Here is a 15772-nt window from a genome sequence, read left to right as displayed (position 1 = left end):
GTCATAATTTATTCTTGAGGAGGTTCATAAAGGAGTGATCCTCCATTTTGGTTGGCATAATAATAAAGTGCAACCTAAGAGAAAACACTAAATGAAATCCTATATTGAGGAACTTTAGATAATGATATTAAAGAGAAGTGACTCCTTATCGGTCATTTTTAGATTACCATATTTGACAAAGTCATAATTTCTTTTCCTAACAATGGCCTTTGAAAACCATTGAAGCCAAAGTAACCATGCCATGTGGGGAGGTTTCTGTGAAAACAGAACTTATGACCAATTTGGTTTGTGCAGGGCCAATGGCTGAATAAAAAATTAACAAGATTGATTTTCAGCCACTTCTGGAGTGTCAAAGGTTGCATTGCATGCATTGGATCATTGGCCAATTCACATCTGCATGCCAAGAGACATTTGGAAAGCAGATGCATGAGCTTTGAAATTCTGTGAATGTGGGTTTGGTTGGATCATATTTAGGGGTGGAAGATGAGTTTCTTTTCATGTTGCAAATCATCAGAGAAGATCAACAAGAACTCATTCAGAAGGAGCAGCAAGGACTTCAATTATGAAAAAGCTATGCCATCATGTGGCCGCTTGTGTTTTAAACCTGGTATTTTTCTGAGCTGAAATGCAAATTTTCCTTTTCTTATCGATTTTCAGGTAAAATTTTCTCAATTTATTGTCTTGTATCTAGAGCTTGATGTTGTTTCCGCCACAGATTATTTTCTCAAGTATTCTTATTTATCTCAACATGAAATCCAGAAATGGAAATCTATTCATCAACATTGTCAGTGTAAAACAGCTATTATGAGGCCACAATGATGTGAAATGACAACAGTTTGGTTCCCTTCTGAGTTTAATTCTTAGCTTCTTGATAGCATGTTTAAAAGCAATTTGTGCCACTAATAGTTGTATCCCTTAATTGTCAACCTTTTAGAGTTTAGAGACAAAAGATTGGAATTCTGCAGATGCCAAGTGTTCATAGAATGAACCCATATAGTAGATTTCAGACTTCTCAAACACTTGACATTTTTTTTTTCTTGATGAGAAAAACGAATGCTTAAAACTCTGAACAATTTATCACGTAGATAACAGCAAGAGGAAATACATAGAACAAGAAATAGCAAAGATTGGAAAAGGGAATATTACCTCGCAGACTTTTTCTTATTACGAGCTATGTATTGCAACTCGGCACTTTAACTCTGACAACATGATTGGTGAAGGAGGCTTTGGAAGGGTATACAAAGGACGCATTAAAAGCATACATCAGGTAGCTTTAACTCACATCTATATGAATGTTATTCCAAGAAAGAAATCCATTTCAGTTCTTAATGAATAGTAACCTTCTAATGCTGTGTTATTTTTGTACAGGTTGTTGCTGTGAAGAAACTTAACAGGAATGGATTCCAAGGAAACAGGGAATTTCTTGTAGAGGTTTTGATTTTGAGTCTCTTGCACCACCCTAACCTTGTCAATTTGGTAGGGTATTGTGCAGATGGTGAACAAAGGATTTTGGTATACGAGTACATGGTGAATGGTTCTTTAGAAGATCACCTTCTTGGTAAGGAACTGCTTCTTAATTACACAATGTCTTGTAATGAAATTCATTACGAATACAAAATGATAGCAACATCCACTTTGAGTATCAAACTTCAATGGATGCAATGATTAAACTAAGTGTAGTGGCATGACAGTGTGACCATATGAGCACAATGGATTATCAATGCTGATTAATTACAATATAAGGCAACTTCTTGCATAATGATCCTTTTAAGTAGATTTTGCTCTTTTAAATTAGTTTTTTTGTTTCACCTTTCATTTGCACTAGAAATAAAACATTTGTAGAATTGACACCATGGATGTTTCCCTTTTGAAAACATTACCCTAGTTTGTTTTTTTTAATCACTGTTGAATATTATTCTGTTATTATGTTATTGATTCTGTTATTATTCTCATCTATAAATAAAGATATCTATGTGTGTACAAGGAATATTAATCCTAAATACATTTTCTTCATTCTTAACATGGTATTAGAACTACCTGCGAACAAAAAGGCTTTGGATTGGCATACCAGAATGAACATTGCAGCAGGTGCAGCTAAAGGACTTGAATACTTGCATGAGGTAGCAAATCCACCAGTGATATACCGTGATTTCAAATCATCAAACATACTATTAGATGAAAACTTCAATCCAAAGCTCTCTGATTTTGGACTAGCAAAGCTTGGTCCAACTGGTGATAAAACTCATGTATCCACCAGGGTGATGGGAACTTATGGCTATTGTGCACCTGAGTATGCCTCCACAGGTCAATTGACTACAAAATCTGATATATACAGCTTTGGAGTAGTATTTCTAGAGATGATCACAGGAAGAAGAGTAATTGATCAGTCAAGACCATCTCTAGAGCAAAACTTAGTCACTTGGGTATGTCATGAAACCTCTATTATCTGCTTAAACTCATAGCATTTCTCAGGCATACAATTTCAGGATTTATAATCTAAACTGTGTTTCAGGTCCCTTAATTTATTTCCAAAATTAGTCTTACTTAGTCTTTATACATTAAAATGATTGTTTTAGTTGTCTTTTTCTGTTATAATGGATGAATTTCATCCACTGATCCTAGTATCTAAGTTTCATTAAGAGGGATGATTACACAAAATACCAAGACCAAAATCATTAATTTGAAAGTAGAGAAACCTATGACAAATTGAGGGACCTATGACAACTTTTACCCTCTAACCAATATGAAAACTAGTCCAAAATTTTATGCTAAGACCAATATGCAGAAATGATCAGCAATTGAGTTCATAATGTTTCTTGTTTTCAGGCACAACCACTGTTCAAAGACAGAAGGAAATTTGCATTAATGGCTGATCCATTGCTAAAAGGTAACTACCCTGCAAAGGGTCTACACCAAGCACTAGCAGTTGCAGCAATGTGTCTTCAGGAGGAAGCAAATACCAGACCTTTGATTAGTGATGTGGTTACAGCTCTTGATGTTTTAGCAAAGACGCAGGTGCAAGTGGGAAAACAGCAACGCACAGCAGAGGCTTTTATGGAGGACAAAGAATGCAGTTGACAAAGTGAATCTGAAATGGTAGAGGATTAGAGAAGATTAAGAACAATGAATGAAAAAGTAGCTGCTAAAGAAGTTTGATAATCAACCTATAGAATTTTGTACCTTATCATGGTGCTACTTGGTCTGATGATGAAAATCAGAACCATTACATGTTTTTCCTTGTTCAAGATTTATTGATTAGTAGCATTAGATATATTGATTATAGAATGAGAAGATTGCTGCCATATTCATAATTCTCTCTCAGTGTGATTCTCTAATCAAATCAACAGGGTCAATGAATTGATGGAGAAATACAATAACACAAGGATTATGAGATAATGTATATAACTTCATTTTGAGAGAGAAAAAATATTGAATTGTGCAAAATTACTGTAAATTGTTGTTTAATCTAATGTTAATTAGTCCTTTTTTAAAAAAAAAACACTAAATTATAATATTTTTAATACTATTATTTAAATTTTATATAAAAAAAGCCTAAAATGAATAATACTTATTTGTCTGAGGTTAAATAATGGATGGATTTACTGAGGTTTATTTTACTTATTTCCTATGAAGCTCGGACACTCCTCTTAAATGATGTGTCGTATCCGATATTCGTATTGGATACCGACACTCGTATAACACTTGTAGAACAGGTATCCGTGAAGTGTCGAATTCAAAAAGTATTTATTAGATTTCTGACAATTCTAGTACAATTCTAACACAATTTTAAAAAGAAAAAATACATTATTTTTTTAAAAAATCAAAATTTATTATATAAATTGTTATTATGATTATAAAAATAGTAAGCAAATCCTTATGAACCAGTTATGAAAAATATCTTTTTCTCCAAAAAATAATATGAAACATACTTGTGTACATAAATCTTTATTGTCAATTTATATAAATCATAATTATATATTATATAGATTTGTGTCCTCGTGTCCTACATTTTAGAAATTTAACTTATTTGTCATCCTAAAATTAAGTTTATTGTTTTTTTACTTAAAAAATAAAGATCTTATAGTCAAACTCACACCTATCTCTAATGTTGTTATCTTATTGTTGATTCATAATTTTTATTAAAAGCTATAAGTATTTTTTTAAGAAGGTATTTTTTTTAACAATATGTTTATATATAAATATTTAAATTTAAAATATTCTAACCCAATCGTAGCATACAGAAATAAAAAGGAGAAAATAAACTATACTCAAAAGACTTATCTAAAAAATAGGAATAAAAAAATTAGGTAAGTTCAACCAAATATTCCATAAGAAACACAATTAGAGGCATCCTGGCCATCCAATCCTAAGATTACGTGGCAAAAATCTGATAACTTCGTATTTACTATTTTTTATTAAATAATAATGTTAATGGCTAAGATTTTTCAAATATTTTTGTTCTTTGTATCCTTTTTTTTTTATATTTCTAAACTATATTATACATTTTATATATTATTATTATATTTAAGTAGATGATTCGTAATCTGTTTGAGCGTGGAGGGAGCATTCGTAGAGAGGTGACTGCTGCCTCAATGGAGGTGTCTGCTTTGAGGCCACACTGTCCCTTATGCCGCCGCTGCTTCTCACGCCCTTTCTCTCTCTCTTCCCTCTTACCTTCTCTGTCACTCCAACGGTTTACCCTTCTCTCTTTCTCTCTATTTCACTTCAAAGTTCCTGTCTTTTCTTCACTTCACCTTGCCCATCTCTTTAATATCTTCAAATTCTGCATCTTTTCCAACTGGGTATTCTTCTTTTTTCTTAAGAAACTAATATTTTTATGTTACACGGTAAACTATGTTGATTGTGTTTTTCAGTCTAATGGGTCGTTGTGCCTTGTTGTTCTTCAATGGTTTGAAAGGTTGAGCTCGCATGAGTATTAATTGTATTGTTGAAATTTTTGTGATTAGCAATTTGTTGATTATTGAACCTGAAACGGGTTATGAGGGATGCTACCCTCAACTGGGATTAGCTTTTTTTGTAAATGTGGAAATAAGGGATAGAAAGTGTGTTGTTAGCTTTTTCTTAGCTAGTACATGGGTAGATAAAACGCTATTACATTTAATTGATTGGAATTTTTATTTTGGTTGCGTGATGTGAACTGCAGAAGAAAAATTCAGTCATTCCAAATTTCATACAATGGCCTCCGAAATAGCTCTGTGCTTGGAAATTCTGTACAATCTAGAACAGATTTCTCTTGCTGTCCAAAAGGGACATCTGTGGGATTAAATAAATGCAATGGCGTGAGGTATGAGCGTGATTTTCCGTGCAAAAGTCCAGTTTGCATTTCATCTGTGAAAATTGCAACTGCATCAACTGGCACACTGGAGGAGGTGACAAAGGAAGAAGAGGTGGATTCGTTGCGTTCATGTGAAACGCCAGTTAGGATGATGGATGTGGCTTCTTGCAATAATGGATTTTCCGCAACCACTGCAGGTAGACATTTGTCTGGTGGTGATTGTAGAGGCTGGACTATAGCAAAAGATAAGTTAACAGAAAACAAAAAGGAAATGAATGGCTCAAATAAATTTGACAAGGAAAATGGTAGTTGTAATGCATCTTATGGAGTTGCTTCCTTTGGTGAGAACCGGGCTGTTTTTAAGAATGGGAACAAGAATATAATACTGCAGGATCATCGGGAGCATGTCTCATCATCTGTTAAGTGTTCTGTATTAAACAATTCGAAGGTGTTTGTAGAGTCTGAAAGGGTGGTCCGCCAGTGTAACGAATCTCCTCTGGGAACTGGTAAAGAGAAAATCACTGTAGTCAATGGTGATCATGGTTTGGATAGAACTGTAAAAGATTCAATTAATGTAACAGTTGCAAAAAAGACAGTTGGTACTGACAAAACAAAGCTTCTAAATAGGCTTTGTAGTATCTATGAAGATATTCTGGTTGTGGATAATGTTCCTCTAGCAGAGGAAGTTTCCAAGATGCTCACAACAAAGTATAGGCATCTCATATATGCATGTGATACCGAGGTATTAATCTTTTCACAGTTTTTACTGTATTATTGTTATTCCTTTTCGCTAGAGTCTATATAGCTCAAATATATCCTTATTTGCTCTTGTGTACTATGGATATGAATTCAACTAATTTGTGTTTTTGGAACACATTATCTGCTGATTTTATTGTCTTCAAAGGTGGCCAAGATAGATGTCAAACAAGAAACTCCCGTAGATCATGGTGAGATAATATGCTTCAGCATTTATTGTGGTCCAGAAGCTGATTTTGGAGCTGGAAAGTCCTGTATCTGGGTAGATGTTCTTGATGGTGGAGGCAAAGAAATTTTAGAAAAATTTGCTGAATTTTTTAGTGACTCTTCTATTAGGAAGGTGAACTTTTCTTTCTTCCTCCATCCCTTCTCTGTGTTAATCGTATTTACTTGCCTCAATGTGCAGCCTCTCAAGTCTTAATCATATGCTTGATACTATGAAACATGCCGTACTAGTTATGATATCTGATAATCTGACAATGAGCTACTTTGTGGTCTAAATTACCTTGGGTAATCTTAAAGTTTGGTGTCATATTATACAAAGTACCATACTGATTTTTAATGTGGGTTCAGTGGTATATTCTATTTATGCAGTAATATGCCAAGATAGGTTGCAACTTGCAATCCTAGTGTTAATGAGTACTTGATTTGGGATAGTTTTCTTGTATAGAACAGAGAGGTTTGCATCTTATGATAGAAGTGAACTAGCATTGTTTGTTATTCTGTTTAATTTATTTGTGTTGTTGTTAGATATTATTATCATGTAGTAACACTGACAGGCAAGAGATCTGACTAACTATGTCACTTTTATCTTTTTCTCATTCTTATGCATAAACATAGCTATTAAAAAGTCTCTATTCCCTCACTTTGTAAGGTATTAAAAAGTTGATCATTCTGTACTAACCCATATCTGACAATATGATGCTTCTGCTTTGTTGACTTGATATATTTTTTTGTCCAATTCCTTTTTCACTCATTCCACTACTTAAGCAAATATGGAATGAAAATAAATTAATTCCAGTTTCATCCACAAACCTTCTCCAAACCTAGCATGCAGAATACTGGATCCTCTCCATAGGTCATGAAGGATGACCTCTTGAAGGATTGGGGAATGGTTTCCTTGTAAGGCTCCAGTAATTAAAATACTTCTCTAGAGTTGTTCTGGGCTAAGCCTTGCAAATACTCATCCCTTTCTCTCTTTCAACCAATGAGCTAATTTGTGGGAAGAAAGACTTCTTTTCTTATTCCCCAGGCCTCTTTTTATAAAATCATATTGCCATTAAATATCTGGGTTTGTCTATATGATCAAAGATTACAAACCATATTTGAAATAACCGAGTCACTGGTATATTCTGTAGGTCTGGCATAATTATAGCTTTGACTGTCATGTTATAGAGAATTATGGGTTCAAAGTTTCTGGATTTCATGCTGATACAATGCACATGGCACGACTATGGGATTCTTCAAGACTTTTGGGTGGAGGTTATTCTCTTGAAGGGCTTACAGGTGACAGAAGGGTTATGTCTAGGACTCAGCTGGACCATCAAAAGGATTTGATTGGTAAGGTGTCAATGAAAACTATATTTAGTAAGAAAAAATTGAAGAAAGATGGATCTGAGGGTAAAACAAGTGTCATTGCTCCTGTTGAAGAGCTACAGAGAGATGAGCGTATACCTTGGATATGCTATTCTGCCTTGGATGCTAGCAGCACTTTGAAGCTGTATGAGAGCCTAAAGGGCCATCTTTCTGGCATGCCCTGGAAATTTGATGGTGTGCCAGTGTATGGCAAAACCATGTATGATTTCTACAATGAATATTGGCGGCCATTTGGTGAGCTTCTAGTCATGATGGAATCTGAGGGAATGCTAGTTGATCGGGCTTATCTTGAAAGCATAGAAAAGGTGGCCAAAGTAGAGGAAGAGGTAGCTACTAATAGATTCCGGAAATGGGCAAGTAGATATTGTCCGGATGCCCAATATATGAATGTGGGAAGTGATTCACAGTTGCGCCAGCTACTTTTTGGTGGCACTTTGAACAGGTGCACATTTTTAAAATCTTACGTGTATCATTTATTTCAATCTTCATATATTAATGATTTGCTAGTAAAAACTGAAGTATTTTTGCTATTTGTAAATTTAATGTATTACTGAATGTTAATACTAGTACCTACCTTGATATTTTATCAACTTTGATGTTTACCACTTGTAGCTTAAGGATGTAAAATTGAAGTAAAACTTTAATTTTCACTTGCCTCATTCTTCATTACAGAAAGGACTCCAGTTTGGCACTTCCAACTGAACGATTATTCAAAATTCCCAATGTTGATAATGTGGTTGAAGAAGGCAAGAAGGCTCCCAAAAAATTTCGTGATATAAAGGTGACAAGCCTAGGCTATGACTTGAAGACTGAGATGTACACAGCAACTGGTTGGCCATCGGTTAGTGGTGATGCATTAAAGGCCATGGCTGGAAAAATTTCTGCAGATTATGACTTTTTTTATGAGGATTGTAACTTGGATCATGGTGATGAAGATGGAATTCCTTCTCAAAGTCAAGTTGTACCCCTAAAAATTGATTCATCTGCATATGGAACTGCCTGTGCTGCCTTTCCAACTGAGGAAGAAGGGAGAGAAGCTTGCCATGCAATTGCTGCTTTATGTCAAGTTTGTTCTATCAACTCTTTGATTTCTAACTTCATCCTTCCCCTGCAGGTACTTTTTTTATTGTTTGGTTTGCAATTTTGAAGTTTCTTGAGCCTGCTTGAAATCTCTTTTATTTGAACCCAGTATAAAAACTTTAAAATAATACATATTGTCTGTAAAAAATTAAAGATGTTTCCTATTCATTTTCCAAAAGAGGATATTTTTAAACAGTTATTGTTATTATATAAAACATCAACAAATGAAATGCTTAACAACTCACCTGGGCACCAAACCCACAACTGTACCATAATACCTTGAGCTTTAAAAATACTCATTTAAGAGGGTCAATATTAGGTTCTCCGCTTCTTGGATATGCCTAGAGAAAGTATTTCCTTATCTGAGTTCACGCCGAATTTTTGTATGCCTAATGTGCCACCACTTACATTAAGTAAATATATGTCTATTTTGCACTGAAGCTCTATAATAGCTTCAGTTTCTCTTTGTCAGGGACAAAATATATCTGGTAAAGATCTTCGTGTTCACTGCTCCTTAAATATCAACACGGAGACAGGACGCTTATCAGCAAGAAGGCCAAATCTGCAGGTTATTCTAATTTGCAATATTTATCAGAATCATCTTACGATTTTGATTAGGAAATTTCATTTTGATTGTAGTTGTTGTGCACTTGAAATTTTTAAGTAATATACATGAGATTTGACCATTAGCCTTCATATGTTGGCTTGTGTTTTCACTAATTGGTGTCATACAGTTTCCTTGATGCTAAATTCTTAGCAGGTGGCATTGTCATTTTGTCTTTTAAAATAAGATGTAGTTTCTCTTCTTTCCGTATGATTCTTCCCTAATAGATATGTAAGTCCATTTTGGACCTCCACTCTATCCTTTGTGTTCTATTGTTCATTACTAAATTCTGGCAGTAAGGTTGAACCAACAAAAATTCAGCAGAAGGTGAAATAGTTCTGTAGATTATACATGTTTCAAACCTTTATGGTTTGTGAGACAGAAAAATATAAAACCCTTTTCAGGCCTCTATCTATCAAATGTCTCAAGCTCAAGAGTCAGTTCTTGACATCTCTGCTCAAATGTACACTTCCATATTGATTTACTCCTTTAGTTAAAAATATCTTAATCATTTGTACTAATCACAGGTTTGTGCACACATTTATGTAATCATTTGATGTCTGCTTGGTTTTGATGCCCTTTTTGTTACTTCATTGCAATTATTTATATCCTAAATTTTGCCAGCATAACGCATCTCAGCTCAGTCATTTTCAATTTGCATTTGGACATTCACATATGAGTATTACGTCTAGTACATTAATCATTGGCTTTCAAAACGATATAGAATCTAACACGTACACTTTGTGAATTAGAATCAACCTGCTCTGGAAAAAGACCGATACAAAATCCGTCAAGCATTCATTGCTTCACCTGGGAATTCCCTTATAGTTGCTGATTATGGGCAGGTTGATAGTGTACATTGTCTATCTAACTAAATTATTTTCAATAACTTTCATTCTGTTAACAGCCTACTGTATTGTTACAGCTGGAACTTAGGATTCTGGCACATCTTGCAGACTGTAAGAGCATGTTGGAGGCTTTTAAAGCTGGTGGAGATTTTCATTCAAGGACTGCAATGAATATGTACCCATATATTCGTGAAGCAGTTGAGAAAAAGGAAGTGATTCTTGAGTGGCATCCTAAGCCTGGTGAAGATAAACCCCCAGTTCCTCTTTTGAAGGTAACTGTCTGCTACTAGTAGTAAGTACCATTGCATTTAGACGTTCAAGTAGTGGCTTTGTCTTTAATGTGGTATTTCGTGTAGTTGATGATGTCAGACATAGTGAGAACCAGAGTGTTGGCAGTGCATGAGGGAGGAAAAATTCATGTTCTGATTGGGCACAGATCCATCAACTGCAAATAAAATAAATATATTTTAAGAATTTGAACAAATAATTTGTGGATTTCCCCACAAAAATAATTGGCCGGTACAGCATGTTAGAACACTGTTTTGGAGGAAAGCATAACATGTGACAGTGGTAATAGAAGGATTGCAGCTTATTTGTGATAGGCTTCTAAATATGAGGATTCAGAGTTTCTGGATGCATAATGTGTTTTTTTAACAATGTTTAGGTATATTAATAGAAGTAAACACCACGAATAACTAGCTTGTTTCAGCAGTTTTAGCTCCATTTGATGCCTGTTCCTCAAGATATAGAAAAACCTGTTTTAACAGTTTATTTATAACTTATAATTATCTCTTTCACAATTTGATTATGTTTTTTCTCCCTTTCCATGTCAGGATGCCTTTGCTTCTGAAAGAAGAAAAGCTAAAATGCTTAACTTCTCAATTGCATATGGAAAGACACCTGTTGGGCTTTCCAAGGATTGGAAGGTACACTGAACTCTTATTATGAGGAATTTACGGATTTACGCCGTGACTAGTGTCTGTGATTTATTATTTGATTGTTCACTCTCAGGTTTCTGTGAAAGATGCTAAGAAAACAGTTGACCTTTGGTACAATGATAGAAAAGAGGTTTTACAATGGCAAGAGGAGCGTAAAAAGGAAGCTCACGAGTTTCATTGTGTTCACACATTGCTAGGGCGAGCACGGCGGTTCCCTTTGATGGCCCAAGCTAACAAATATCAGAAGGGTCACATTGAGCGAGCTGCTATTAATACTCCTGTCCAGGTCCTTAACTCTTTCTAATTTACAAATCAATATTGTGTTCCCACTCATCTATCAAACTGTCTTCATACTCATGTTAGTAAAGAAAAAATGTTCTGAATTATTTGTGTTGTCTAGTTTTGAACTTTTCCCTTTTAAGAACAGTGAATGATGAGATAATTTTTTTAGAGCCCACTTTATATTGAAATGAGTTCGTATTGAGTTGTGGATAAAAGTATGGCTTCATTCTTTTAATCTTACAACAGGGCTATCTTGTATTAGTTTAGTCAGTAACGTTCCAGTGGAAAGAAATAGATGAAATATATTTCTGAGATTTCTTACAAATGTGATTACAGTCTCTATTTATAGACTGTTTTACAACCTAATTAAAGAAAGAAATAATAGGCAATGAAAGCCAGAAATAATGAGTGTTTAAAGCTGTACAAATCAAATAAAATCAAATCACTAACAAATCTGTCCTAATAAATATAAAATGGAATTTGCACTTAATTATAACATAATTCTCCTGATTGTGCAACACTCCCCCTCAAGTTGGTGAATGTATATCTATCATTCCCAACTTGCAAGTAAGATCTTTGAATTGTTTTGTGGAAAGTCCCTTAGTAAACATATATGCCAATTGGAGTCTTGAAGGGATGTACTCAGTGGCTATAAGACCATCATCCAACTTCTCTTTAATAAAGTTTCGGTCTATCTCTACGTGCTTTGTTCGATCATGTTGAACCGGATTGTGTGCAATACTGATAGCGGACTTATTATCACATGCCAAACCCATAGGAGCTTCATATTTTATTTTTAGGTCATCAAGTATAATCTTCATCCATAAGAGTTCACACACCCGTTGAGCCATGGCTCTAAATTCTGCCTCTGCACTTGATCTTGCAACTACATTTTGCTTCTTGCTCCTCCATGTCACCAGATTTCCACCCAAGAACATGCAGTACCCTGTGGTGGATCTCCTATCAACAATCGATCATGCATAGTCAGCATCAGTATATACTTTCATGGATAAGTTTTCCCCCTTTTTGAATAGCAATCCTTTTCCTGGAGAGGCTTTTAAGTACTGAATAATTTTATCTACTGCCTGCAAGTGTCTTTCTCTTGGATCATGCATAAATTGACTAACCACACTAACTGCATAGGCTATATCTGGCCTAGTGTGTGAAAGATAAATGAGTTTTCCCACAATTCTTTGATATTGTGTCTTCTCCACTTTTGGGTTTTCCTCATCATTCCCAATCCTATGATTTTGCTCTATTGGAGATCCCACATTGACTAGAGATTAGAGCCTTTCATTGTATATAAGTGGCTGCAAACCTCACCCTATGAGCCGGTTTTATGGGGTTGAGTTAGGCTTAAAGTCCACTTCGTAATATGGTATCAGAGCCATTTCGAGCCTATCCTAGCGAGTGTTTGTGTTGGGCCTATCGTGCCACCCGCTATCGGGCCTCTATCGGACCACCCATAATATATAGTCCTACGCACGAGCTTCTATCTATCACTCTCGGCGTGAGGGGGGTGTGTTGGAGATCCCACATTGACTAGAGATTAGAGCCTTTCATTGTATATAAGTGGCTGCAAACCTCACCCTATGAGCCGGTTTTATGGGGTTGAGTTAGGCTTAAAGTCCACTTCGTAATAGTTCCCTATCAGGAATATCCTTGCTTGAGATCTATTATTTGGTTAAGTTTTTAACTTTTCATATGTATGTTCCTGTAAGAAATAAAACATTAAGTCATTCAAGTGCTGTTGGGATTGTTGGTTCATGACAAGGCCCACAGAATTTCATAACACTTAAAATTAAATGTTACTGATGATAATGTCTAATGTATCTAAAATTATCTTTTGCACCATACCATCATAATTAATAATTAACTAAGATTCAACTTAACCATTTAAGAATGACTTGAGGTTGCATGCTTTCTTAAAAAAAATACACGATTTTGTCATGTAAATCCTTGCATGACCAAATAGGGATTCTCTCCTCTTACTCTCATAATTAGCCCAATGCTTTCAGTTGAGATGTCATTACTTTGCGTCCCATTCCCACATGCAGACCTTTCTTTTTGGGTTTGATTTGAGGTATTTAACAGGGTAGTGCTGCTGATGTTGCCATGTGTGCCATGTTGCAAATTTCCAAGAATAAGCAATTGAAGGAACTCGGGTGGAAGTTACTTCTGCAGGTAATTTAGTGCTCCCACTATTTATCTTTTTTAATTTTTCTTGCTTCCCTTTTATTGGAGTGTGTGTTTCAAATTACACTTGATCTAACTTGCCATATTCTACTGGACCTGTTTCATTAATCAATTCTATCCATTCTTGCTCCCTGAGTTGATAGAGGAACTGCAACTTTGTTCCATTAGTGAATTATTCCACCACATAGTTTCTTTTTCCAAGCTTGAGATGATTTCCTTAATCTAAAATATTAAGTGCATGATTATATATTTATGGATGATTATATATTTATGTGTAATTTAAGTCTAATAACAATGGCAGAATAGTTCCAAGGCATAATAACTCCAAAAAACTTGATTAGGAGGATGGTCTTTGAATGATTCTGATATCATCTTTCTTAATAAGTGAATTTATACCTAATTCAATCTTACAAATTGTAACGTGAGAATTACACTCCACTTATATATTGTAATCCGATGTGGTATCTCCAACCATGTCATTGTTTTGATATATAAGGTTATTCCATATCTATTCCTAAACTTTCAGATATCTATTCCTAAACTTGCTACTTTTTCACTAAGATCTTGGATTTGACAAAGCAGGTTCATGATGAGGTCATATTGGAAGGACCAACGGAATCGGCTGAGGTTGCAAAGTCCATAGTTGTTGAGTGCATGTCCAAACCTTTTCATGGCAAGAATATTCTTAAAGTTGACCTCTCTGTTGATGCCAAGTGTGCTCAGAACTGGTACTCTGGGAAATAGGTACTCCCTTGTACAGCATGGAAGCCATTGCTGTTCTGTTTTGAGATGTTTTCTCATTCAGATAGCTTGCAAACAAAAAATGCTACTAATCTGGTGCCTCTACTTTCACGGCAAATATGCCATAAGTATCTTCATTTGCTTGATTTTTATAGAGGTTTAAGTCATAGGAAATCATTTCCAGTGTGATATTTTGGTAACACCAAAGCATGGCACATCTTTAGAGAATTTTCAGTGTGATGTTTTGGTAATACCAAAGCCTAACACGTTTAACTTTGAAGGAAGAAAAAGGCCAATACCACTGGCCTCGGCTTTTCACTTCTTTAGTTGACAGGTTTTTTCTTTTGTGCCTGGCATCATGTACCAGATTGGTCTTTTTGGTTGATGCAAACTTTATCAATATTGTATATAGATTATTGTAAAATGAATGTATCTGCATTGCTGGTGATCTGTTGCAAACATATACTTCCTTGTGGCTTGTACAAACATCATGTAATGATGATATCTGCACCATCAAACAGCACTTTGCATGCACAAATGATCATCTTAACCAGTGACAATTTTCAGTAATATCAGAACAGAATTGTGAATTTATGATATTCTGTATAATAACTATCTTATGAACAGGAGCAAATGGGATACAAAGAATGGAGCATGTTCCAAGGATACACTTGTGCCTAAACTTTTTTTTTATATATTATAAATAGCTGCTTCTTCCTGCATATGATCTTGTGATACCTCAATACTTTATGTGAAAACAATCAAACAGATTTTGTGAAGTAATCAATCAATAAGGTTAATCTTCCTAGTACAGTAACATTTTTAAAATTCCTTTCTTTGGTAATCAAAAGGTTATTTATTTAATCATAGAAATTGAACCCAAATGTAAGAAGTTTTATAATAATTCACAGACGTGGTTCAACTAAATGAATTAAACTTCCTTGCTGTTCAAAAGTTTCTCTAATCTGATGTAAATCAGAAGAATCAAATTAAGAAAGTTAATTTGAGATCCTTTGTTGGATTATATCTTATTTTTTATTTAATTTTAAGCATTGATTTATCGCAATTTAAACCAAAATTATACAGACCTAAATAATTTTATTTTAAGAAATTGTTGCAGTCTAAGTTAATTTATTTTCTTCAAAATATCTACTTAAATTATCTCCTATTATTCGTTTTAGTTTCTATAAGTTTATTGCGTAAGAATTAGTTTTAAAAAAATTATATATATATAACATTTTTGTTACACAAGTTGTGCTCATAGTGGACAACAAACTTTAATAAAAAAAAGATAAAAGGAAAAATAAACAAGATTTTTTAATAAAATCACTATATAACTTATTTTAGACAGTAATTTGGGAATGGTGTGGATCATGTAGTGTTTATATTACATTCATTTATTGAATGAAATTATTTATTCTTTATTTTGTTAAAG

General features: G+C 34.4%; 2 protein-coding genes across 2 annotated transcripts; both read left to right on the top strand.

The window, feature by feature from the left end:
• LOC137826699 (probable serine/threonine-protein kinase PBL23) lies at positions 1–3302 on the top strand. Its single transcript, XM_068632787.1, has 5 exons — positions 1–607; positions 1086–1267; positions 1369–1558; positions 2032–2423; positions 2827–3302. Exons 1-5 carry the CDS (start codon positions 484–486, stop codon positions 3076–3078), a joined length of 1140 nt encoding a protein of 379 aa, XP_068488888.1. The 5' UTR covers positions 1–483; the 3' UTR covers positions 3079–3302.
• Positions 3303–4522: 1220 nt separating this feature from the next.
• LOC137823510 (DNA polymerase I A, chloroplastic/mitochondrial-like) lies at positions 4523–14783 on the top strand. The gene is made up of 12 exons (XM_068628683.1): positions 4523–4693; positions 5165–6038; positions 6201–6392; positions 7411–8090; positions 8321–8762; positions 9201–9296; positions 10085–10177; positions 10258–10452; positions 11014–11106; positions 11192–11404; positions 13495–13584; positions 14179–14783. The coding sequence occupies exons 1-12, from the start codon at positions 4533–4535 to the stop codon at positions 14338–14340; spliced, it is 3291 nt and encodes a 1096-aa protein (XP_068484784.1). The 5' UTR covers positions 4523–4532; the 3' UTR covers positions 14341–14783.
• Positions 14784–15772: the final 989 nt, after the last annotated feature.

Source organism: Phaseolus vulgaris, chromosome 8 (assembly GCF_000499845.2).
Source record: "Phaseolus vulgaris cultivar G19833 chromosome 8, P. vulgaris v2.0, whole genome shotgun sequence".
Classification (NCBI taxonomy): domain Eukaryota; kingdom Viridiplantae; phylum Streptophyta; class Magnoliopsida; order Fabales; family Fabaceae; genus Phaseolus; species Phaseolus vulgaris.
The sequence above is the reverse complement of the archived record's forward strand: the minus strand, read 5'-3'. Positions and strand labels throughout refer to the sequence as shown.

What these genes read in the sequence shown, in the direction of transcription:
- LOC137826699 (XM_068632787.1), top strand. Translation starts at nt 484, where the DNA reads ATGAGTTTCTTTTCATGTTGCAAATCATCAGAGAAGATCAACAAGAAC. An exon ending in TTTAGAAGATCACCTTCTTG is followed by an intron (nt 1,559 to 2,031) that starts GTAAGGAACTGC and finishes ACATGGTATTAG; the next exon opens with AACTACCTGCGAACAAAAAG. An exon ending in AGCAAAACTTAGTCACTTGG is followed by an intron (nt 2,424 to 2,826) that starts GTATGTCATGAA and finishes TCTTGTTTTCAG; the next exon opens with GCACAACCACTGTTCAAAGA.
- LOC137823510 (XM_068628683.1), top strand. Translation starts at nt 4,533, where the DNA reads ATGATTCGTAATCTGTTTGAGCGTGGAGGGAGCATTCGTAGAGAGGTG. An exon ending in TATATGCATGTGATACCGAG is followed by an intron (nt 6,039 to 6,200) that starts GTATTAATCTTT and finishes TTGTCTTCAAAG; the next exon opens with GTGGCCAAGATAGATGTCAA. An exon ending in GGTGGAAGTTACTTCTGCAG is followed by an intron (nt 13,585 to 14,178) that starts GTAATTTAGTGC and finishes TTGACAAAGCAG; the next exon opens with GTTCATGATGAGGTCATATT.